The sequence below is a fragment of the Athene noctua genome, chromosome 1 (genome assembly GCF_965140245.1).
Source record: "Athene noctua chromosome 1, bAthNoc1.hap1.1, whole genome shotgun sequence".
NCBI classification, from domain to species: Eukaryota; Metazoa; Chordata; class Aves; order Strigiformes; family Strigidae; genus Athene; species Athene noctua.
In genome coordinates, this window is record NC_134037.1 from 236010694 (window position 1) to 236035889 (window position 25196).

General features: G+C 39.7%; 1 protein-coding gene across 1 annotated transcript; it reads right to left on the reverse strand.

The window, feature by feature from the left end:
• Positions 1 to 554: 554 nt before the first annotated feature.
• Positions 555 to 25196, reverse strand: ATP7B (ATPase copper transporting beta). Its single transcript, XM_074913595.1, has 20 exons — positions 23988 to 25196; positions 22222 to 22458; positions 20909 to 21072; positions 19867 to 20028; positions 18416 to 18492; positions 17880 to 18054; positions 16351 to 16584; positions 16081 to 16172; positions 15818 to 15945; positions 14559 to 14713; positions 14215 to 14349; positions 13291 to 13485; positions 11583 to 11765; positions 9845 to 10043; positions 8358 to 8504; positions 6931 to 7073; positions 5190 to 5393; positions 4962 to 5079; positions 4114 to 4216; positions 555 to 2641 (listed from the first exon to the last, which is right to left on the reverse strand). The coding sequence occupies exons 1-20, from the start codon at positions 25165 to 25167 to the stop codon at positions 2377 to 2379; spliced, it is 4296 nt and encodes a 1431-aa protein (XP_074769696.1). The 5' UTR covers positions 25168 to 25196; the 3' UTR covers positions 555 to 2376.

Sequence of the window (25196 nt, forward strand, 5' to 3'; positions counted from 1 at the left end):
TCTGTTAAATCTCATTGCTCTTCTCTGAACTGTCTCTGTTTTTTCCTAATAAGTATGACACATAAAATTAGACCTGATACCTAAGAGTTGAAGTTATTTTATGTCATATGGATGATATAGTCCTTATACATCTCAATGTTTCTGTTCATTTTGGAGCTTCACTATGTTAGAATGGGTCATAAAATGAATGCCAGCCAACTACCTGACCTTTTTCTGCCAAGCTGATCTTTAATTCCTCCCTTTCCTCTTTACAAAGTTTGTCAGTTCTGTCCAATTTCTCAAGATTATTTTGAATCCTAATTCCACCCTTCAATGTGCTTGCAACCTCACCTGCCTCAACATACAATACAAAACTGTCTCTTTTTCCCCTTCTATATATCCTGCCTGAAACAGAACACAGAGCAGTCACAAAATCTTTCTTCTGCATATGTATCCAACAATCATTGCTTATGCTATTTTTTTTTTTTTGCTGTACTCCTCCAAAAAAAAAAAAGACAAAGACACAAATTTGTTTGTTTTTTTAAAAAACACAATATTTTTACTGTAAGCACTGGTAAGAAAACATAAAAGCGTGAAACAATAGACTATCTTCCCCACAGGGACATGTATAGGAAGCTACAGGATGTTTGAAAAGTGTGTGTGCTGTGGAAGTGATCTCTACAAATGTAAAAAGATTTTACAGTTTTAAAACTGTAGAGGAAGAGGGAATAGGAAGACCTGCTCAATGCTTCAAGCACAATTCTTTTCCTCTCTCACTTGTTTTTCATTTTTACATTAGGAGGAGCAGGATTTGAACCTGTGTTAGAAATAGTTCTGTCTTTAAGTCAGTGAAATTAAGCGGTTATTTCACATTGCTTAGCACAGTAATTCCTGTTCTTTCACTTTTTAGATTAGGCTATAAAACTCCAGTCTGCCTGCTTCAAAGTCCCACAATTGAGCAACACAGCACCACGGGACCAGATTCAGTGCTCCAAAGCTGTTGATTCCTACTGTCCTGACTAAAAAGTGTTAAGGGATTAATTTGACTTTCACACTGATAAAGTTACTGCAAGCTTTGGTAAAGACATTAAAGTGAAAAAAGGGTTGTTCAGCACCTTGATTTCTAAGGAAACTAGAGAAATAGGGAAATTAAAACTAATTCAGAGCATGAACACAAATTTACATTAAAATTCAAGATATTACAAATCTTCTTAGTTTGAGTCCTTCTGTCATCAGAAAAGGTTATTTATATGGTAGCAAATGGAAGCCCCACATTTTAAGGACATTTTTCCACCTTTATCATTTAAACTTTTGGCTCCATTTTAAGCAACTAGCAAGCTAGAGTTAACTTATGCAATAAACTCACTCCTTTCAGCCATGCTGGAGTCACACCAGTGCTAGTTCTGCTCTCATTTGCATCATGGTAAATACCACATTTGCTCACACTGGCATAAATTCTTCACTGTGTCAGAGGGAAGAGACAGACAACTTCCCAATTGTCAGGAGCTTCATGGGGTCCTGCAAAGTATCCACAGGAAAATTATATGCTGACTTGGACCAGGAATTGCTCTGCCTTTGTGGACTTCAATAGGAACAGAAAAGTTCTGGTGACTTAAAGGAGTTTGTCCCAAACAGGAATATCTGTAAACATAGTAATGACTCACAGAAGATATCTTGTGCAAAGGGGGAAAAAAAGAGCTCTCATGGAGCAAAAGAGAAAATCTAGGAGAGCAGTGGGAATGACAGAACAAGTTTAGCAATGGAAATGTGCATCAAAAGGATGCAATACCGGAAAGCAAGTGAAAATCTTTGAAAGAGACTTTTCACAGAGTTATAGTCAGTGAAACACCAAAGCATTTTTGGTCCAAGGAGATGCACATGAATCCCAAATACAAAGTGCTCTCACAGTTATGTGACTAGTCAGGATTTTGTGTAAAGATACAACTTCTGGCCACAGAGATCCTTACGCCATAGATATTTTCACTTGGACAGAGAAATTAATATTTGGCAGCTCTGAAAATACTTTTGCTTCATGTACTCTTGAAAGAATAAAGTTAGAATGAGCAAAAGTATAGAATTTGGTGCCCAGCAAGCCGTCCAGATAAGAGAAACTCTTTTAGACTCTGAAAATGACAAATTTTACATTATTTCACTAATTGCTGTGTGCAAACTGCACAGTTCATTAAAGAGCCACAGATTCTTTCCATGACTAGAAATAACTGGTGACCTGAAAAAAAATCCACAATCCATACAACCCAATATTGAGCTGAGTTGCAATTGTTTTGTGAGCTGAAGGAATGACTTCACTTACAGTCTTGAAGCTCCTGATGAAATAAGTTGGTCCCTCCTGTCACTAGTAAAGAGGAACATTTCCTCCAGTAGTAAGAATACAGTGCTTCAGATGTACTGTTCTTCATCCCCTCCATTCATGAGCAAAGACCACTTGTCCCCTTCCTCCTCAACAAAACCATTACGTCTTGGCAACTTGTCTGAAGTCAAGGAAGAGAGAGAAACTTGACTAATCTGATCCCAAGGAGCCGATCTGGATGAATCCCTCCTCCTATCATCCATTCCAATATGAACACTGATTTGGGAAGGAGTAAGTGGCTTCATGCGGCCTTGAGCTTGTGCTTCATAACTTTCTGTATCTGGCTTCTTATAACTAAGAAGAGAAAGAGAGAAGATGTTTAGTACCAAGAGGTCAATGTGTAGAAGCATCTTTGACATTAGAACAAATCAGAAATTTCTGATAAGCTAAAAGTTACCTGCACTTCAGACACAATGTTAATGGCTAAGAGTACTGGTCACACAGCATTAAGACATTTCAATAGTAAAAGAGAGGAACTCTCCAAGTGAGGTTCTTTGAGAAAAATTATGAGTTTGATGAATTATGAAAAGGTTCATAGTGGACAATTGCAGGCGAATGGGCTTAACGACCCAAAAATCACTTTCTGATTCAATGTATTCTAGGTCAGAAAAAGCCAAGCAATGTCAAGTATGCACGGTCTTCTTCATATACATGTGTTATCATGTTCTTTGGAATCTGAAGTTCTGTCCAGCTGACATGAAGCTTCAGGGAAGATTATTGTCCTACAGAGTATACAGTAATACAGCTTCCATAAATTTGAAGCCAAATATGTTTTAGGGTGTTCTCAATATCTAACCACAATGGTGCCCAATATTTAATATAATAAGCACAAGATCAAAAGAATTGCAGAATAAAGGAATCCCTTTATAGAAATTTCTCATCCTTTGCATAACTACACACAGAAAGTTTTTAGGATGAAAAACCTGTAGTGGTAGTGCTGATTCTGCAACAGACATGAGCACATATGTAGTTTTTATTCTAGATTTTGTCTCATTGAGCATTTGCAGGATCAGAAACATGATGCAGCAACAGATTTCCTATATTAGTTTGTACTATACCATACTATACATTACAGAAGACCCGAGCTAAAGTAGAAATATATGAAGGTTTGGACTAATTTCAGACACTGTAAAAAATATTTTTGAAAGATGTTTGCTCACAATGCTGTTAAAAACAGGTCCACTGTAACCACCCTAAAGGGCAGTCAAAAAACATAGCATAAAAAAAATTAATAGAATTTGAAAAAATCTCATTATAGTTCAGAAATTTGTTTGCTTAAAAAAATAGAGCAAGATACTTTATCCGTAGCAAGTTGCAAAAGAATAAACACACTACTTCTCTGTTTCTCTCTGGCTAAATTAAATAGACAAAAAACCCAAACCAACCCAACAGGTATAAATCTTTTTAAAAACATCTACTGCTACATTATGGAGAACTATCTTTTGAATTATTTGTTCACTTGAAATTTACAGCAAAGCCATTTCTGACCATTACTTCACTTGGTATTGAACATGATGTCCAGCATGGGTGTCCAGGTGGCATTCAGTCAGACTTTTAGCTGATAGTTAAGGAATGCTCAGTACAGTCCTTAGTCCAGGCGTGTCCATAATGGTGACACCTGTCTCTTTTGGAGTCAAGGATTAGACAGAACAACCCCTAACTAAAAGGCTGTCAGGCATTTTTAGGTATACAAAGCCTAAAACAGCATCTCATTTGAGTCCCATCAGCAGTGCTGCTCACGAGTGATTAGTATTGAGACAACTTGCCATTTCAGCTGCAGGGAAGACAGCACGACAGAGACAGAAGAAGCTGCCATTGCTGCTGATCCCATCCAAGGCTGAAGCACGAGGCCAACAGGCATGAACACACCTAGCAAAAAAACCATACAGACATCAGCCATAGCCACCTGTCCCCATACAGACATTTCTGTCCCTTCGTATTATAGAACAGATCAGCAGAGACCTCCATAAACACACTAGATTGATATATATTTACTCACTTATTTTTAAATATGTCCCTGCCATTGCAAGGGATGACCTTTGCACCAATTCAGCTACAAGACTGCAGCCACAAGGTAAGGCTATTTGTCCCTTCCAGCTATTCTGCACATATGAAACAAAGAAAAGTAACAGGAAGACAAGGTAACAGTCCATAAAAAGGGAGGGGAAGTTACTCAGAAAAAGAGGAATGCTTGAAGTAAGCTTTAAGAAGGAATGTGGAGCATGAGAAGATATCTGACAGAAGCAGAGAGAATGCAATTAGTAGGAGAGAAATGTGTGATTCAGGGTGAATAAAAGAGGGAGCACCCAGAAGCAGGATGGTATCTCTGATATACAGAAACTAATCCCCAAGTACTGTTATGTGAAGTAAGAGCATGGGTTTAATTTCATCATATAAGAATTTATTCCTAAGAGTTTAAAACTTGGGGAAAAATATTTTTTTTTTTTCTACAACATGAAAAAAAAAACCCAACAAATGTATTTGTTTTGTCCTCCTTCTGACAAGATTTAAATATTATAGGAAACTCTCTTTGGTTCCTTGAGCAAGAAATCCTGAGAGAGACACTGCAGAGCTCAGCTGTGCTGCTGTCTTAGACAAGCTGGCAGTCACGTACCTGCTGCTATGGGTATTCCAAGCAGATTATAAATTAAGGCAAGAATGAGATTTATTCGTATTCTTCGAACTGTTCTCTTTGATAAGTGAATACTGGCAACTACATCCAGCAAGTCATTCTGCAAGACAGAAGAGCATTGAAATTTTTCCACATGCAGTCTTCAGAATACCAAACCAAAAAAGCGAAGTGTCAGTGATAAAGAGGACAGGTCAAAACTATAGTGCTCACTCGGATAAGAACAACATCTGCTGCTTCAATAGCAACATCTGTACCAGTTCCAATTGCAATTCCAACGTCGGCCCTGGCTAGTGCAGGGGAATCATTGACTCCATCACCAACCATTGCAACCTTCTTCCTCCCATTTTGGAGCTCCTGGACTTTTGCAACCTTGTGAGAAGGAAGAACCTCAGCAAAGACTTTTTTGATCCCAACCTACGTACAAAGAAAGAAACATACCCAGTTGGTAATAAGCTTCATGCTAAAAGGAAGAACCATTTGCTGTTCTGGGTGAAGGGGAAACAAGATCAATCAAACTGATTCCAGTGGAGGCAACACTTGCAAGCTACACAGAAAGGTGAAGAGTAACATGCCTTTGGCATAAGAAAGGGACTGATTACAGCCCCCTCCATCGTTACTGCAGAGATGCTGTCAAACCATGCTCTGCCCTTAGCGTCATGCCCCACAGGGCTTCTGAAGCTCTACTGTCCTGGTAATAAAGGTCTGGTGTTTAAAAGAGCCAGTTTTCAGCTAATCATGTTGTGTGATGCACCAGTAAAGGTTTCAGTGAAATGTATGATCAGGCAGTTACACCAGGGGAAACATAGAAACACCAAGTATATGCAAGTCTCAGGGAAACTATGAAAATAAGGCAGATGGCTGACTAATTGCTTGTACTCTTCCACATCTCAACTAATAAGGAGTTGCTACCAATGGCTTTAGCGCTGTAGTTGAAGAGCAGGTGGGTGTACTAGAGAGGGCTGGGATATTGCTCCTGGTTTGGCTGCCTCAGCAGGGAGAGATCAGCTTTTCGCCACACAAAAAGCTCTCTTAACCTTTCAAAAAGTACCATTTAAAAAAGTTTTTAGGACTGTTACCATTTTTCCATTGGTACGGAAGTAAGTGCCAAAAATTCAGTGAAAATGTAGGTTGGCACAGACTAAACTTGGTTGAAAACTTCAGTTGAGTGCCTGGAACCATAAATTGAAGGTTGTTTCTGAAAGACTTAAAGAAAGGTGGGGTGGGAAAGTGCTTTACTACAACACAAAAGCGTGAATCAAAACAGGAGAAGGATTAAAGCATCACACTGAGAAACAAAACAGACCTCACCACATATGAGAGGGTGCATACCACAGCACTGGTGGAGTTAGCTGTGTGGTGGGATACCTTAGGAAAGCAAGGTGGCACACGGCAGATTAGAAGTAGACCAGTGCAAAGGGAAAGAGGGAAATGAAGATGGAGAGGGTGGAAAAGGAGCAAGGTAGAGTGAGAATTTGGCTTTGCCTTTGGATCAACATTTATAGTTTGAGATCAAGGAAGTCTCATATAAACCCAACCTCTTTTAGACTGCTATGTTTCTTAACAATAGTGCTTATAGGTATTGTTATGTTACCCTTAAAGACAATGACAAATCCCCACTTCACTTATTGGAAACAGAACTGAACCTTAAAGAAACTTTCCTTTGTCACTAACCAAACGCAATTGCCCTTCAGTGAAGGGAAGCAGGAGTCTTCAGTTCAGCAACAGACTAATTACTGCAAGAAACTCTGTACCTCTGGAGAAGTACTGACTGCTTGTCTTCAGCAAGATCTTAATGTAGCCACTGACCTGATTCTCAGTCCAATTCAAGAAAAGTTAGTCTTGATTTAACATATCCAGGCAAACTCTGAGTTCCTGCTCCAAATTCAACTGGGGTAAGCAGAGCTTTAGAACATCATCATGTATTTTTTTTGAAGTGCAAAGAAGCAGATACCTGAGTAGCAATGGCTTTTGCAGTTTTTCTGTTGTCCCCTGTTATCAGCACCACATCTATTCCCATGTTTTTCAGTGTGTGCACAGCAAGGGCAGCCTCCTGCTTGACAGTGTCTGCTATTGCGATCATTCCACACAACACACCTGCGCGAAGAAATGTCCTCTGTTAGAGAGAGCTATGGGAGGCAAAGTGGCAGCAAGAGAACAGGACTCTCCTTCCATCACACCATGGTGGCTTGTGAAATAACACATTCTGGGCAATATTGACACTCATAAGCCTGAACGACTGTCTACAGTTTACTAAGTTATGGTCTCTTTCTTACACACACACACTTTTATCATTTCTCTGTTTCAGGTCAAACAAACACCTTTGATATTTAGGGAGGAAGGGAAGAGGAAGTTAGCTTTTAAATATGCCAGACTTCTAGGTTTTATGGTATGTACAAATACAATAGTGAGCCAGAGAAAGTTTTAGTATTTGTGCCCAGGTCAGATGTTGAAGCCAGTCCTCCAGGAGGAAGCGTATAGAATATATGGTTTTATGTCCCCTAATCTTTCAGGGTTGGGTCCCTATTATAATTAATTTCTTTCATACAGAAATGTTGCACCTCCCTTCCAACTCAAAAGTGCATCCATGTTTCCTTCATGTGACTTACAAAAATCTCACATTGGTTTATCATTGCATATTACCTTTCAAAAGTAAAGACTTCAGTAGGTTTTTCAGCTCTGTATCTCTATTGGCTATCCCTAGCAGTGACAGACATGCTAGCTGTACCGTATTTCCATGTTAAGAGCACTGGATTTTGCCAGACTGTTGATGGAGCTCAGTCTGAGATATACAAATGCCTCAAAATTACTCTGCAGGACCACCAAGAATATTTATTCAGTAACTGAATCAGACGCCCCTTTTCAAAAACACAGAAGCACTGGCAATCTATCACCATTGTAGCAGTTCCTCATATTAAGGTATGGTGTAGTATGTCTTTCTGTGTAGCACAGAACAGAACACCTCTGGCAAAACTAATTTAGTCTAATCTATTATACTTGAATGATTTGATGAATGTTTATTCATGAGATGTTTTGAAATCAGTGATGCAGTAGGTTGGTGTGTGATCCTTAGTGAAGCTGTGTCAGGATGGGACATGACACTGCACTGGCACTGCTTTTCTGAACAGCAGTCCTAGACAACAGGTGGTTCAGAAATTAAGACTTGAATTAAAAACTACCCAACAAAATCTTATAAACACTGTTCTGAGGTGAAAGCTTCTTTTAAGAACACCTTGATACTTTGCAGTTCACAAGCAGTTCTGCACTGAAAGATTAGCAGTTTCTTGACACTAAGCCACTGATCAATTGCTCCAGAGTTTGTTTTTAATCCATTCCGTGGTAGGATCAATTGATATTGTCACCCCAAAGAACAGCAGTTACCATCTATAGCCACTAGTATGGCAGTCTGTCCTTTTGTTTCATGGTCTGTCATTGCATCATTTACATCATTTGCAATATGCAAGCCATTGCGTTGCATCCACTCACGATTTCCAATCAGCACTGAGTATGTATGAGAAGCTGATGAACCTTTGTGCACAGACAAAAAAGAAAAATTATCAACTCAGAGATAGTGAACACAAGCCAGAGAAGTTTGAGGATGACAATGCCAGGTTGCATTAGCTATAGAAGGATACTCTTAGGAGGTTTTCCCAATTTTTTTGTGTGTGTTATGGACTGGAAATGGTCACACCCAAGACACAAACAGAGCAGTCTTGTTGAAGTGCTGCTCTCATGGCCAAACACAAATGCACAGGCACTACCTGAAGACAGTCTCATAAAACTTTTCTCCTTCAAGATTCAATCTGTTCCTGTTTATACACAGAAGTGTGTCATGAACTTAATGGAAGTATTTGCCTGTATTTGTCTTTGCCAGTTGGCATTGTTTTTCTGGGTAAGTGCAGTATGCACATTTCATAAAAGCCATGCTGCTTTGTTCTCACAACTAATGACTTCTTTCTAATATAAAGGCTATTTCTGGTAAGGAAATTTGTTTTGTTCTAACAAACAATGAAACAGTGTGTAAAGCACCTCATTATCAATTCAATCCAACTTCACAAGAGCTGTATGAAGCAGGTGAGAAAATATTACATTATCATCATTCACGAATGGCACAATTCTGATGATTAAAGTTCTTATTTAATTCTCTTAATAGCTTTCTCAAAAAGGTCAGGAGCGCCAGAGTCTTCTGAAAAGAACTGATGAGCTTCTTACAGAAGGCTTTAAATGCTTTTTCTTTCTTTTATGCACTACAAAAGAGCAAAGTGGCTTCCACAGAGCCTGAAAGAAAAACAAATGTATTGGCCTAATCAAAAACATCAGGCACTGAAACTCAGTTTGCAGATATAAGGCCCTTTATTGTGCATCAGCTGAATAGATTTTTTCTTTTTTAAAACAAGTGCCTTGAGAGATACATGAACAGAAAACAAAAGGTCCGAGTTAATATGGAACTAAAGGGTGTATATAAAAAGTACCAGTAAGATAACATACGTTAAATGTAACTGCTCTAAATGGGAAGATAATGCTAATTGGCAAATTTTGCTCTCTGCTGGACTATTCTTCTATCCAAAAGGGACATTGCTGGGTATGCCTGATTGCTTATGTATTGTATGGACTTTTTGAGTACCCCTCACTGTAGCATCTAAATTCTTATTAAGGTTTCTGAATTGCAGAGAGATTGAGAGTAGAGGAAAGAAAGAGCTTCAATTTTTAATAAGGCACATTTTTGTCCCTCGTGTTCTTTGCCTCCTTTTGCCATAAATCCACCTTTCTGTTGTTCCTAGTCCGATAGGATTGTTTCACAGTGGTTGGCACTGTTGATTCATTAGCCCTCTCATTGCAACCGGCAGACACTTCAGGGGCAGACATACCATGTGATTTGGAGAGCATGATCAATGCATTATCTCCCAGAGGAGCACTGCTGTCTCTGCTCCTGTTAGTGTCCAGATTATCAATACCCTCCTCAGTCATGTCCAGGACAGCCTCCACACCTCCGACTTTGCAGCTGATGCCACAGCCTGGGACTGCCTGGAAATCAGTGCAGTATCCCAGGCTCTGAGAGCCAAGCTCCTGTGGATGCAACCAGAGTTCATCATCAATCTATGCTACCCACTCAGAGTACAAATATGAGGTAACTCCTGCTGAAAAGAGGCCTCCTTCCTCCTCTTGACAATGACTGACTGACAGAAAAGCAGCATGGAGTATCAGTAGTGCGGAACTAAAAATCAGGATGTTCTGGACATGCTGTGGTTTAGACTTCTAGAAAGGGGCAGCCATACAGATCACAGTCAGGTCTCAGCCCTAGCAGCAGCAAACTATAAAGGATAACTTTTCCTTTTAGTTCAAGGACAAAGCATTTAAACTGGTGTTTCATGACCTTAGCCAACACTAGGAACTAAAGAGAAATACTACAACAATAAGGCATACAGCTTTTGAAAAGTTGCAACTTCTAATTAACCTCACAGACAACTGGCTGCAGGGGATCAAGCCTTTTATACATATGTAAAAGTATAGTGAAAAACTGTATCTAACTCCTGGACTGATCTGGCTGGATGACAAGGAAACTGGATCTTTCTGTTGAGTTAAAGAGAGAACCCAGTGAGTACCTTCAAGATGAGAAAAGGGATTACTAGGACCCTAGGAGTTACAAAAAGAATGGAAAAAATATGCATTTTTAAACAAGTTTTTCTGGGTTGTCTCTGGAAGCTGGAATTACATGGACCTTTCAGTGACATTCTTACAACATAGGGATGATGAGGCAGGTGGTAAGAACATTAGTAAAGAGTATAGCATTGCAATTCATATAAGCCATGATCCAGTAATAACTGGTGCATGGGATGACTACAGAAGTGTCAGGGAACTAAGACAAATTTGAAAAAAGAAAATGTAAAATATGAGAGAGGCATCTGAATCATTACCCATACTCTCTTTTCCCTTCTAAATTTATATCTTAATTTCCAAATTTTACCATTGAAAGATCTATCACTAGTAAGTTTGATATGTTCTTGCCAATTATTTTTTCCATAAATCAATCAATGACTTTTTTAGCAGAAATAAATAATTTATTTAAGCCAGACTTCCTATTTTGGTTACTATTTCTGCTTTCATTCTTCCTGAAACATTTGAGGAACACATGCAATATATAAATTACTTCTGAGTACTTGCAAAATATGCCAAGACTTGAGTAATCTATTAATTCATTTGTGAAATTCACAAATATCACAGTTTAATATTCAGATAAGCAAGTGACTAATAGAAGTGACTAGGCCGGTAACACATGAAATGTCACTGCACACATTTGCTTTACAATGCTATTTTGAACATAAGTATTCCTCCTGCACATATTCCACAATCCTTATTTTCCCATTAGTTCACAAAAAACTTTGTAAGATCATGCTTGAGAACTCCACAGCATTACCAGAAAAGCAAAGCTTAGAATAGGTCTTCTGGTATTGTCCAGACTAAGATGCATAATTATAAAATCTGCCAGCTTTCCATCCTGCTAATTTTCAGGCAGGCCTGTCCCTTTGGGACTTGCTCATTTTATACAACATTGCTGCATTTGCCTAGATCCCTTCAGGCCTTAGATGAAATAGGAAGGCTAAGTACCTCTTTGCAATATTTAGTGACTGCCACTCCTAAAGGATGCTCACTGCTGGCTTCTGCAGTGCCAACCACTGCCAGTACCTTCTTCAGAGAGAGCACAGCTGTGTCTCCTAGCAAAAGCACCCTCATGACTTTAGGAACTCCACAGGTGATGGTCCCAGTTTTATCAAACATCACAGTCTTGATCTGTGAGAAATAAACCAGAGTTACTACAAGAATAGTAATGTTCATATGCTTTAAGCACATAAATATGGGCAAGACCTTAATAGTCAGTTAACTATATTCACACCAAGACAAAATGAACCTCCAAAAGTAGGGATTCCCGTATGTACCTTGAGCTATCTGTACACTAGATCTCCTTATGCTTCCTTATTCATTCTCCATACAGTGATTTCACTGAAGCTACAACATCATCTAGTATCTACATCAGGATCTCAGACAACAGAATCATTGCAGGACTGGTACTGTCCTTTGTGTGTGTGTGTACATATACGCATACAGGATTCAGGTAATGGCACCTTCATCACTTTTACCACAAGGTATATGATGCAATGAGGACTTTCATGAATGCAGTTCTAAATAACTAACAATAGACTGAGGAAAGAGGACTCAGGAAATTATTTGGCGATAAGAGCGGGTGGGAAGAGTGCAAGAAGCTGCAACAAGTTACAGAAACAACAGCCTAACCAAACCCAACCTCATGCTATTCACCAAATACAGCAATCACTTGTTAGCCAGCCCAAAGGGTCTTGAGGAATGAGGAAGGAACTAAAAAACACAGTCCCACACACACTGAAACCCAAAGCTAAAGTCAATTCTAGTCCTGAAAATAAACACAGCACAGAGAAACACACAAACCGAAAAAATAAACAAGGTAGGCATTATTTCCATTCCCAGATATTCCAACCCACCAACCTTGCAGAAATCAGCAAGTCATCTAATTTTCCAGGCTCTGACCCTAGCCTCACTTAGATTTAAAAGGTAAAAAGTCCTGTCACTAATCAGCAGTCATTTTCTTGGTTTTCGCAGAGCTTTGGAAAAACTTCTAGTCTATGCTTTATAATGTCCAGTAAGAACAAGAATTATCAGTCTGATGAACTTATTCTTACCACCCTTTTCACTTAAAATGTTCTGCCTATGTCTAATCCAGTCTACCATAGAATGGTTTAAACTCATATTCTTTTCACTGGCTGTGGACACATCAAACCTCCTCCTCCTTCAATCTCCTCCTCTTTTCATCAGTTTTCTGTCTTTGAAGGGTTTTTTCTGTCTCCCATCGTTTTTCTATACACTAAAAGAACTTAAAATCATTCTGTTTTTCCCTTACATCCTACATTTTAAACTACTAGTCATGAACAATATGCATTTCACAACAGCCCTCTGAGGAAAGAAGTAAAACACTGGATTATTGGGATCTTTTGCAGAAGAGGTAAAGAGCGTGCAAAAGTCAGAAATCTCTGAGATCATGCAGAAGATTAGCAGCCTCACTGGCATAAGAGTGCAGGAACTGTTGGCTCTCAACACTGCTGTGACTGCTTTGAAGAAAGAAGGTCATATCTGTCTCCTTTACCTTAATGAGCAGCAACCAACAGAAAAAAAGCCAAAAACAACATTCTGCAGTCTTTCTCCGGACCAGAAGGATTTCCTAGGAAATCATATTTCATGTAGCAGCAGCTGGGTAAGCTACGAAAGCACCGAATGAACTATTAACCTTGTGTGCCATTTCCAGGGGTTTTCCACCTTTGATGAGAATACCATTCTGCGCAGCAACTCCTGTGCCCACCATCACAGCTGTGGGGGTAGCCAGGCCTAAAGAACAGGGGCATGCAATGCTCAGCACAGTGATTGAGGTTTGAAATGCAAACCTCAGTATTAATTCAGCTTTTGAAACATGTTTGTTCTGATTCTGCAAGAAGAGGAAAGAGAGGGGAAAAAAAAAGAAAGATGTATGATTGCTGATAGAAGGTGACATAGACATACAATCAATCATAGCCATTTCAAAAAACACATTTACCTGGAAACCTCCAGTATAGGAAAGCAATTTATTATTATTACTGTAATGGTGGAGAAAGGTCAATGTTATAAATTGTTTATGGAAGTTTTTTCTGGCTTTTTTTTTTTTCTCAAGCACACATATGTTTGACTCTTCTCAGACTCCCATAAGACAATATAACTTCCTGGCATTTCCTTTATAGCTTAGCAAAGGGGAACCATATTTCCAGGTACACAGATCCCCACAGTTGCTGAGCACAGCAAATACACATCCTAAAGACAACAGAAGCTCATCTTCTTTTGAAACTCAAATCCACAATCTGCCATCAGGAACAAGGATGTCCAAAAAAATTCAGGCAATATAGGAATGGCTCAGCTCCCTGCATTGCAGCTATAGGTCATGTTTAGTCCAGAAAGACTGCCAATAATCTCAGTTTGTAGAAAACCCATGCAGAACTAAGGGGTAAATGCAAAGGTATATTTATACCTGCAGATAGATTTTAATTAATGCAATCATCTGCTCTATGTAGGAAATACCATGTTGTACAAAAGTATTTGCCAGGTTGCAACATCAAACCCTACACACCGGAGGTATGTTAATTACACCTAACAACAAAATCCAGCTCTTAATGAAATTACTTACAGGAAAATATTTTTGAATAACATCAAAATTTATAAAACCAATTGTGATCCATACTATCAATGTCACTGTTGAAATGATGATGATAAATGGAACAAAATATCCACTAAACTTATCTGCCAGTTGCTGGATAGGTGCCTATAAAAAAGAAAAACATATTTGTATGTTTATAATCAAAACACATAAGTATGTAGAGTTCCTGAAAATACATAATAATCTTCATCTGATTCTATTCTGAAGTCTGGAAAACACACGGTTTGTTGAACAGGTAAATATATAAAAATACAGAATCGTTTTCTTATATAACCAAAATCTGTGAATACATTTTTCTTTTCTATTAGTTTTACCTTTGACATTTGAGCTTCTTCCACCAATTTCACAATTTGTGCCAGAGTGGTATCATTACCAACATGAGTTGCATTAACAAGAACTGAGCCATGTGCATTTATAGAACCAGCAATCACTGTGCTCCCAGGCTTTTTAGTGACTGGCATAGCTTCCCCTAGAAAGAAAAGTTAAGAATAAATGAGGTGATGCCCCTAATAATAGTGAACATAGTCCATTAGCACACAGCTCATTGTATATGCTGGCAAAATCAGCATGCTAAGCAATAATGACAAGAAATCACGTATTGCATATCTCTGTCTAGTGAAGACATGTGTAAGTGCTGTCATACTTCTGTAAAATCTTTTCTAGTTTTAGTTTCAAAGCAAATGCTCTTTCATTTGTCCTAACCCTCCAGGATGACATCCTCAAAAGCGTCAGGAGCAAACTGATTGTAAAAGGAACTGCTAAGAATTTCTCCGATTAATACTTTGCAAAGCCATGGGAGTTTGAGCAATCTGTCTTTATTTCCACCCAGTCTGAAACCCCCAGTTTTCAAAGACTAGAAAAAGCTGTCTCCGTGGCAAAGCTCCTGTTCTCATGCTACCTCTCCAAGAATACTAGCTCTAGAAAACCTTTATTTTCTCTGGTTTTAGGATTAGTTATTATGACTGGCTCTCTCAAACTAACGGTGTTCCTATTCCCCAAGCAAAGTAAACACTAACTAAAAGAAGTAAGCCAATGCCAATGTAAAGTTTTTATATCCTTTACCTTAGTTACAAGAATTGCATGATGCAGTAAATACTTATTATATTTACAAAATGAAATTAAGATTTCAGAAGTTATGAAAAAGTCCCATGAGCATCAAGTAATGAGGCTTTCTTTCTCTCTTCTTGCTCACTGGGAGAGCCCTGTTCAGGGCCCCTGCATACACCCCAACACCACAGCAATACTTCCCCATCACCCTTTAGAAGTTATTTCTGAGAAGGTGCCATCCCTACAAATACATTCCAGTGGAAACTCCCAACAGATTTCCGTAATAATGACAATAGTGTTTAGACTCTAGACAGTACATTAATAAAAGTGACAAAACTGAGTGGAAATTCTTCAGCTTTTTAGGGTGTGCGCAGATGTGGGATTTGGATTCAAGCTCACAAAGGCCAGGTACAGCATCCATTAAGGTGGGAAGTTATTCAGACAGCAGTTTGTTGGTTTGGTCTGGTCTCTTTTCTTGTAAGAAAGTGTTCTGGAAGATTTCACTTCTTTGTGTAAGGCAAGTTACCAGTAATGAGAGACTCATCTGCCATAGAACTGCCTTCAATGACCTTTCCATCCACTGGGAACTTTCCACCAGGAACAACCTTTACAATATCACCCCTTTGAACCAGTTCAACAGCTACCTGCTCCTCCCTGCAGAAGACACAAATAGAATAGATTATTTACAACACCCGTTTCAAAAGAATAATAAAGCTTTCACATTAACTGCATCAAGACTAGTCTGTGCACCCAGGTAGGCTGAAGGGGTTTTGGTTCATAAATACATACCTGACGATAGAGTGGTCAGGTCCAAGAGTCACTACAGTGGCTTCTGTGGCTTGAAGAGATATAAGTTTAGCAAGAGCTTCTGAGGTCTTACTCTAAGATACAGAGATAAATGTTTAAGATATATTGAGATACATAAATGCTGATGTCTACTTAACACAATGACTTGTAACTGACCTTGTATGATATAGGCTACATCAGAAACATCTGACTCACTCTGAGTAGTTCTATTCTCATCATAAATACACCATAATTAGTGTGAAGATGAGTTACCTTTGCTATGTGTTCCAGCCATCTTCCAAGGGCAATGAACACAAACAGCATTGGAGGGGTGTCAAAGAAAGTGACAGGGCTTTTCTCTGCCTTTTCAATTATTGCTACCATCAGGATCACACATGAATATACATAAGCAATCGTCGTGGCCAGTACGATGAGCACATCCATATTGGCTGTCTTGTGCTTCAGTGATTTGTAAGCTTGTACATAAAAATACCATCCACCAAGAAACTGTTGGTGTAAGTATGGACAGACTCATATTAATATCATAGCAGTGAAAGCAGAAAGTACATAATACTGCCTGTAGCAAAATTATAAACATGTAGTAGATAAGAGAAGGCATTGCTGTCCCATGAAAATTTTATATTGATATCATTTTAGTGGAGTGGTCTACTAGAAAGATGACTCTATTGTCATCCTCTCACTTGCCCTTCCTTGTTCCTCCGGGGGGGAGTGGCTGGAGAGCTGCCAGTCAGAGAGGGACCTGGGGGGGCTGATTGACAGCCGGCTGAACAGGAGCCAGCAGTGTGCCCAGGTGGCCAAGAAGGCCAATGGCATCCTGGCTTGTGTCAGCAATAGCGTGGCCAGCAGGGACAGGGAAGGGATCTGACCCCTGTCCCTGGCACTGGTGAGGCCGCCCCTCGATTCCTGTGTTCAGTTTTGGGCCCCTCACTACAAAAAGGACATTGAATGACTCGAGCGTGTCCAGAGAAGGGCAACGGAGCTGGTGCAGGGTCTGGAGCACAGGTCGTACGGGGAGCGGCTGAGGGAACTGGGGGTGTTTAGTCTGGAGAAGAGGAGGCTGAGGGGAGACCTCATCGCCCTCTACAGCTCCCTGAGAGGAGGGTGCAGAGAGCTGGGGATGAGTCTCTTTAACCAAGTAATAAGCGACAGGACAAGAGGGAATGGCCTCAAGTTGCACCAGGGAAGGTTTAGACTGGATATTAGGAAACATTTCTTTCCAGAACAGGTTGTTGGGCGTTGGAATGGGCTGCCCAGGGAGGTGGTGGAGTCCCCATCCCTGGAGGTGTTTAAGAGTCAGGTTGACATAGCGCTGAGGGATATGGTGTAGTTGGGAATGGTCAGTGACAGGTTAATGGTTGGACTGGATGATCTTCAAGGTCTTTTCCAACCGAGATCATTCTGTGATTCTGTTCCCAGAACAACTCTGACAGGTACATATCATCCTTTTCCTCTGCAATGCATAGTGAACAAGGCACAGAAGTTGAAGGGATATACCTACAGCTATAACTGATTAGTTTGCAGCTGATCGGGTGTTTCTTCATTTAAACACTACCTTCCCCACTTGGAAAACTAGCTGATGCAACTTTGGAAAGAGTTAAGTGCTGTGAGCAATTACAGAATGGATAACTTGCAGAAAATTGCCACTTCATTCTGTGTAGGTGTACAGACAAGAGGGCAGGGCTGATGCACTAAACCTTTGCAGTCTCCTGTCTTTATCACATCAGATTACATAAATGCAAGATGAACAGAAAGCAAACCCCTATGAAGTACTCTGAACATACCTGAACAAAAGTGCACAGGACGAAGAAGAGAAGATTTAAAATAGATAATCCAGGAATGAGATTCTGTTCCAGCACCATAGACCCGTGGTGCTCACCGTCAGGTATTAGCATATAAATCATTAGGATTAAGACAGGGATCCCAAACAAGAGGCTGCACATGAAAGATTTCCTCCACCTGAAAAGTAAAAGCTGTAAATCCCTGGTTGTTGTACACGCCACAGTACCCAGGCCAAACAGCGTGCTCAGTGCAGAGCTTGAGGTATCAGTACTGTATTAACACACAGCTTCGGGATATCTGGGAAAGATCCAACACTCTGGGACAGTTTCAGTGTCTCCTACATAATTAACTGTATCGACTTCTATCAGTTAAAAAGTGAAAATAATGAAAGTAATAAAACTACTCGAACCAAATGGCAAATTGTAAAATTCAATACGCTTTACACAAGGATAAGCTAAATTAACCGGAAAGGAGCAAGGGAGGTGAGTTGCAAGAGATGATCTATACATGTTCATTAGTGAGAAAGAGAAATACTTACTGCTGTATTTCCTTTTTATGATCCAGGTTATGTGCATTTGGAACTCTTTTAGCCACGGAAGCATGAAAGCCAATTTCCTTTTTATTGAAAAGGAAGGAAAGATAAGTGAGTTTTGATTAAACTAACCATATTACCTATAGCATTTTTAAATGACACTACTTTTAGAAGAAATGTCAGAAAAGGACACTCTTCCATATTTAATAAATGCCAACTTCTTATTTATTTTTAGATCCTGCCAACATGAGAAGATATTTCAGACAGTACTCAAAATGTGGACTGCAAAGGATTTCTGCTACTGGACACAGTATATAGATGCAGTAAGTGTCCCAGATTTCTTAGGCACAGGAAGTTCCCACTGACAGCTGGAGTTCTGGCCCTCCTCCTCAAGGGAAATTTATGCCCTTTCATCTCCGCTGGAATAAGTATGAGAGATGTAATACCACAAAGGAAGGTAAAAATGTACAAGCCACTGGGATAGTCCACCTTGCAAGCATCTCCTTAACACTACAGTTGAGTAAGTACACCTGAAGCTGAAAATCAAAGTTGCTAGCATCAGTTTAAACCTGTAAAACAACAAACTGCAGGGCCAGTTTTGACTGATGCTGCAGTGAGTCACTGCAGTAGCACCACACCCCCCACCCCCACCCCCCCACAAAAAACCCACAAAAAAACTAAAGTACAATGCATTTAAACTACTACTACAACACCTGTCAGCACAATACATTTAAACTTCGTATCTGCATCATGAGATGCTCCTGTGGCAAGATGCACTTTACCAGGATGACTCTGACAGCCTGAAGAGTCTACTAGTTAACACGTTAATCACTGCTGCCACACTAATTCTGCAGTTTAGGAGCTTTTTTCCTGAGTAAATACTCTAGAACGTGAAAGGCAAACAGCCACGATAACGGCAGATTTTATGATCTGTGTGGTTACTAGTAAGCCAGGATTTTTTTCTTTTAGTGGCTGTACCACAAGCTCTTTCAGTTTAAAATGTGCAATTCTGAACTGATGTGGGAATAAATGCCAGTGTATACAGAGATGTGTTAATATTTGTGGTATGGACTCTTGCAAAACTTCTTTTACAGCCTCTTTCACTGGCAAGAGAAAGTAGTATTTTTCTCTGAACTATCAACACTTCACTAAAATGACTGGAAATCAGAGACACATGATTCTACACACACAACTGCAAAGAATTAATATATGACACTTTTACCAGATATGGATAAAAAGGTTTCTTTTTGTAGTTTTTAGGGTGTGTTTTTAGAGTAACAATGTGGGAGACTATGCACTACTGTGGAGCAGAGAAGCTTCACCACGGAGCATAAAAACATATGGCAATAACTATGTCATCTGTAAAAGTCAGTGAAACCTCTCAAATATCAGCTGCTTTATTTCCTTTTTATCTTCACCTTATAATTGTTCACACATAAAATATTTCTAAAGCTTACCTCAATTATTTTTATAATATCTCGAGGTCCAGTGATTTCAGGATCAAATTGGATGTGAGCTTTGCAAGTAGCAAGTGCAACTGAGGCATAAAATATGCCATTTGTTCTCATGAGTTTAGATTCAATATTGTGAACACAAGAAGCACAAGTCATCCCTGTAATCTAAAGAAAAGACAAATTTAGGTACAGTTAGCAGTCCTCCACATTCACTCAGTATCTGTGGATGAATTTGAGACAAGGTTTCCCCATGTCACAAAGATACTAATGACTGTTCAAGCTCTGTTGGTACGGACCCACGGCCTCAGCATTAAGATTTTATAGAGCTGTCTTAAATGAAACAAAGCTGAGAACATAAGTATCCACTTTTATTACAAAATTCTGCAATCAGCAGTTCTAGTCACAGCTATATATTTGTGTAGCAACATTCATACACTGCATTCATTGCAATAGCATAGCTAATATCGTTCTAGCAGCAGCTATATTAACATTGCCAAAGTGAAACTCTGCACGTGTAACTTCATCTCGCTTAATTTTTCTGTGGCTTCAATAGGACATGTTCCCGCTTTCTGATCTCTTAGCAAAACGGCAGACTGTTGTTCTCTGTCTTGTAGTAGGTATATGACAGAGAATAAAAACAGACTTTTGGAGAATCTGTTCTTCATATCAAAAATTTACTGATATTATCCAAAGTTTTCAGACCTCCATATGAAGCCCCAGGCATTATCAACATGTATTTGGAGATACATTCTCAGTTGCTTGGAGTCTGTACCTCTGACTGATGTGCCTTCACAGAAAAGTTCTGTTTCATTTCTCCTTGCTAAGAAAAGTCTATTCTGTACATAGAACTATAACTTTTTATCTCAGCATCTTTGGTTCTTTTAAGACAAATTGATTTTGTCTTTTCAGCAATTAGGAAACAAAAGTGTCATCAGCTAGAACTGACCTGCTGAAGCCACAACTCCTTAAACAAAGGCATTTGCAAGAAAATTGTTCTTCCAGACCCGACTTTTCCAAAATATAATTTCAAATACATATGACTTACAAGAAGCTCCACATTCCCTTCTGTTTCTGCATGATCTTCTATGACGGTAGCTTCAAAACCCAAATTCTGGATCAGCTGTGCTATTTCAAGAGGCTGTATAAAATCTGGCTTGTATTTTATCTCTGCTTTACCTGCCATCAGTGCTACTAACACTGAAACAATTCCTGCAGTGGCAATAATAAAAAATATTAGATAATGTCGCTCCTTTGAGGGAAAGAACAATAAAATATTACAAGTGACTGTCAATGAGTGCTCTAACAACTTAGAGATGTTATAAGCCTAATGATTTCTCTCTGCCTCCTTCTAGTGTTGTTCCCTAGTCACAACAGGAATTTTCACTGAGATCCCCCCACACTGCAGTTCCCTTTAGCAAACAAAGGAACCGCAAGAGTTACACAGAAAATGTGATTTTTGCTATGATCCAATAAGACAAAAAGGATGTTCAGAAGCAATCTTTACACTCACCACTGCAAGCTCTACCCTGGACTCTCTAAGTTTGGAAAGTCTTAAACAAACCCCACAGCACAATGCTAGGCCTTTTTATTTTCTTTTTTTTTTTTCCTTTGGCTTTGGTTTTTTACCTTTTTTTTTTTTTAATATAAATAAAACTACAGAAATCTACATTTAGAATTGAAAAGCAAACATAAAAGTCACAGGCAAAAAAATGTTGTTCTGAAGTGCTGATGGTTTCTTGGATTTTTAAATCAAGGCAGTGAGGCCATCACTGAGTGACTGGAGCACAGGAATCAGTAAGCAAAACCCTCCAAAGGCATGCCTACACAAATTAAATTGCTGAGGCTCATCTGTTCATCTTCTCTATGGCCAGAGGAAAGGCAGCTCCAGTCTGCAGACTTCTAACCTAATAAGCTTTGCTGTGCCTAAGCTAATATAATCACTGAGGAACTGGAGCCACGAATTTGTTTGTTCCTGCTTGTGCAAATGTGCCCTGAAGGGTAAGTTTCAGATCACAAATGTGTCAGAGCTCTTAACAGCTCTGGAAGAGATGGATTGCTCTGTGAAGCAATAAGGCCCTGACAACTAAATGAGAACCATTTCTCTGTTCTTGTCCCGAGCCTTATTTGAAATTGTTATCACATTACAGCAACTTACTGTTACAAGTATGTCCATTGGTTTTGTCTACCAGTGCAGTAGGATAGTTAAACAGTGATATAGTTACATTAGCACTAAGAAAGAGCATTAAGTCTATTTAACCTCCAGATGTTGTACCACAGCCCCTTCCATTAATCACATAGAATACCTTTTCCATCCCATAGTCCCTTATAGACTCATTATAGGAACCTTAAATTTATTACCATCTTCTTTCTGCAAATTTCTTTCAATGGTAGATACACATGATGCACAGGTCATGCCCGTGATTTGTAAAAAACACTTTTCAGCTGTCAGTCTGCTGTGCTCTTTTGGTCCATCAAGGTGAGGACTGTCTGGAAGAGCATCCGAGGCACAGTCTTGGTGAGAAGACTCTGGAGGTTGAGGCTGCACAGCAGCGTTGCTGGTATCAGGCTGGTGCCTACATTCTCCAGCGGCGGTATCTTGAATAAATGCACAAGACACTAAACATACACTATTTACAGTGGGATCAGATGATGCAAAGCTACAGTCAGGCCACATTTATCAACCATGCAAAGTCTCTTAGTTGTTTGAACGGTCACATGGTAATCTTGGTCTCTTCATGGAAATAATATAGATTGTTGCTATGCATGTAACGATATACACGTACCAGTACCACCCGCTTGAGCATTTAACTCTACAGAACTAGTTTTCCATTTTCAGATGGCAAATGATTCCCTCCAATTTCAGTGCCTAGACCTGACAGCTACCTCCACTAGATAAAGATATATTGGTATCTAGAGGGTCCTTATGTATCACAGAGAATGCCATCCAGTCATATCCATTCTGTCCTTGTTGTCATTTATGCAGGACTCATAGCACTTCATCTCAAACAAGGAAAAGGACAAAGTTTCTCAACAGGTTTCTCTTTATGGCACAATATTTACACTGCAAGTACTGAAAAATTAGTAGTGGAATGATTTGCAGCACCCAGAAGACCTCCAAGGCCCATTGCAATCATTTTTGTTCTTTACCAGAGACTGAACAGACACCCAACAACTCCAGCTTTGTTCACAAACTGCCTCCCTCGAGCAGAAGTTTGTGTAAAGGAGCAAGAGTTTCTGAACATGTTAAACACGGGGGGTCTCCTCCTTCTCCACAGATGGATTGGGAGGTCTCCCACCAACAATCATAATTAAACACCACATACAGCCTCCTCCTCATCTGTAGTGGAACCACAGATTCAGAGGGATTGGACTCATGAAAAAAGTCAATAGGATATAGTCTACTGCGATCAACCTAATTCATTCCAGATAAACTAATCAGTATCTCAAAGCAATTCTGTTGAGTTGAAGCAAATAAATATTGCCACATTTGGAATTTTATGGAGAGGAGATTGTGCACCACAGCAACTTCTTAAACACTGAGCACATGTACAAAATGTACAAACTGTGCTACAGCTGACATGTAAGAACACCTGCTTCCACCAAAGAGTACCTGCACCTTGCCACTTACCTTGCTTAAATTAAGGCTTAGTAAAGTAGGGCTAGTAAAAATCCTCAAGAAATAAAGGTGAAATGATTAGGACACTAAAAAGAGATTTTAGTTAGGTAAAAAGTGGTTTTAAATGAAAGACATTTCATTAAGTTTGTGGGGTTTAGTATTTTGGAATATTTGTTTTGATAGACCTACTTACAGCAGCCTAGACCTAGGAGGAAACCTACTTCAGCGGGTAAGGTGATCAGCTATTTGAAAGACTTTGTACCAACTTCCAAACCTTTTGGTTTCATAAGTAACTCAACTCTTCCACCCACTAGTGCAATTTTTAAGGGCTGAAATAAGGTACTTCACAGCTGAAGTCTCTCTCACTTGTTAAGTGAGGTCAGATCAGGTCAGTCCCTTAGAAAAGACAATGCCAATGGTTTAAGAGTTTCTCTGCAGAGGAGTCTCAACACAAGTGTCGCACAGTCCCATCTGGCACACTACCCACAGAAGAAAAAAAACCTGTTACCTGTCAGCACAGAAGCATCAAACCCCATCTCTTCTATGGCAGCTCTTAACTCTTCTCCATTAGTAATAGCTGGATCATAATGTATGGTCCCAGTTCTGCCGGCTAGAGAAACTGCTATACGTTGCACTCCTTGTCTCTGTGATATAGCCCCTTCTATAGACTGTACACAAGAATTGCAGGTCATGCCATCGATCTTAACAACAGCTGTGCATGTCATGTCTTGCAGTGGCTCTCTGAAGAGATCATATAGCAAAGCGGGTGATGGAGATGCTCCTTTATTTGCTTCTGAACCATTAAGGAAGCATACTTTAAAGTTTCCAGGTGGAAGGGATTCAATAGCTTGCTTCAAAGCTGACAGGGTAATTAGATTTGGGCTATACTGTACCACAGCACATTTATGCTCCAAAGACACTTTAATACTTTGTATGCCAGGAAGATCTGATATATTTCCTTCAATGTTTCTGACACAGGACTTGCAGTGCATGCCTTCTATCCGTAGAGCCATTGTAGCTGTGCTACTCATCTCAGCGACCAGGGGATCCACTCGATCACTCTCAAGACTTGCTGGTATCTCCTTGGGGTTTGCATTCTGCAAGCGCTCCAGATCGAGGACACCCAGCTTCAAAGGGGCTGATTTACTTTTAATGGTGCAGTCATACCCCAGGTTACTGATATGGCTCTTGAGGTCATCAGGCTGAATGATGTAAGGATAGTAAGCAATAATTGCTTCCTGGTTACCAAGTGACACCTTGATTTTTGCCACACCATGCAGTTTCCTAATCTTTCCTTCAATGTTGGTGACACAGGACTGGCACGTCATGCCTTCTACCCGAAGCTTAACTACTGCTTCTCTCAAGCATGACGAATTTACAGTTGCTGTTGTCAATCTCTCTTCTGCTATGTTGGCATCAAAGCCCATATCCTGAATTTCCTGGCAAATCTGTTCAGGATTTATTTCTGTCTGCAGATACTTTATTACAGCATTGTTCTGTTCAAGGGAGACTTTAATACTCACAATGCCCTTGACCTTGGAAATTCGGCCTTCTATCGACTGCACACATGATTGGCAAGTCATTCCCACAATATTGACTGCCACGGTTTGTTCTTGGGAAGATGGAGAGGGCACAGTTTCAAAGCTCTCCTCATAGCCCATGTTGTCAAAAGCAAAATGGTGTTTCATTGTAGGCTCCAGCTCACAGCCAGGAGGAG

What these genes read in the sequence shown, in the direction of transcription:
- ATP7B (XM_074913595.1), bottom strand. Translation starts at nt 25,167, where the DNA reads ATGAAACACCATTTTGCTTTTGACAACATGGGCTATGAGGAGAGCTTT. An exon ending in CATAAAAAGGAAATACAGCA is followed by an intron (nt 18,055 to 18,415) that starts GTAAGTATTTCT and finishes TTTACTTTTCAG; the next exon opens with GTGGAGGAAATCTTTCATGT. An exon ending in TGGAATACCCATAGCAGCAG is followed by an intron (nt 4,217 to 4,961) that starts GTACGTGACTGC and finishes TTTTTTTGCTAG; the next exon opens with GTGTGTTCATGCCTGTTGGC.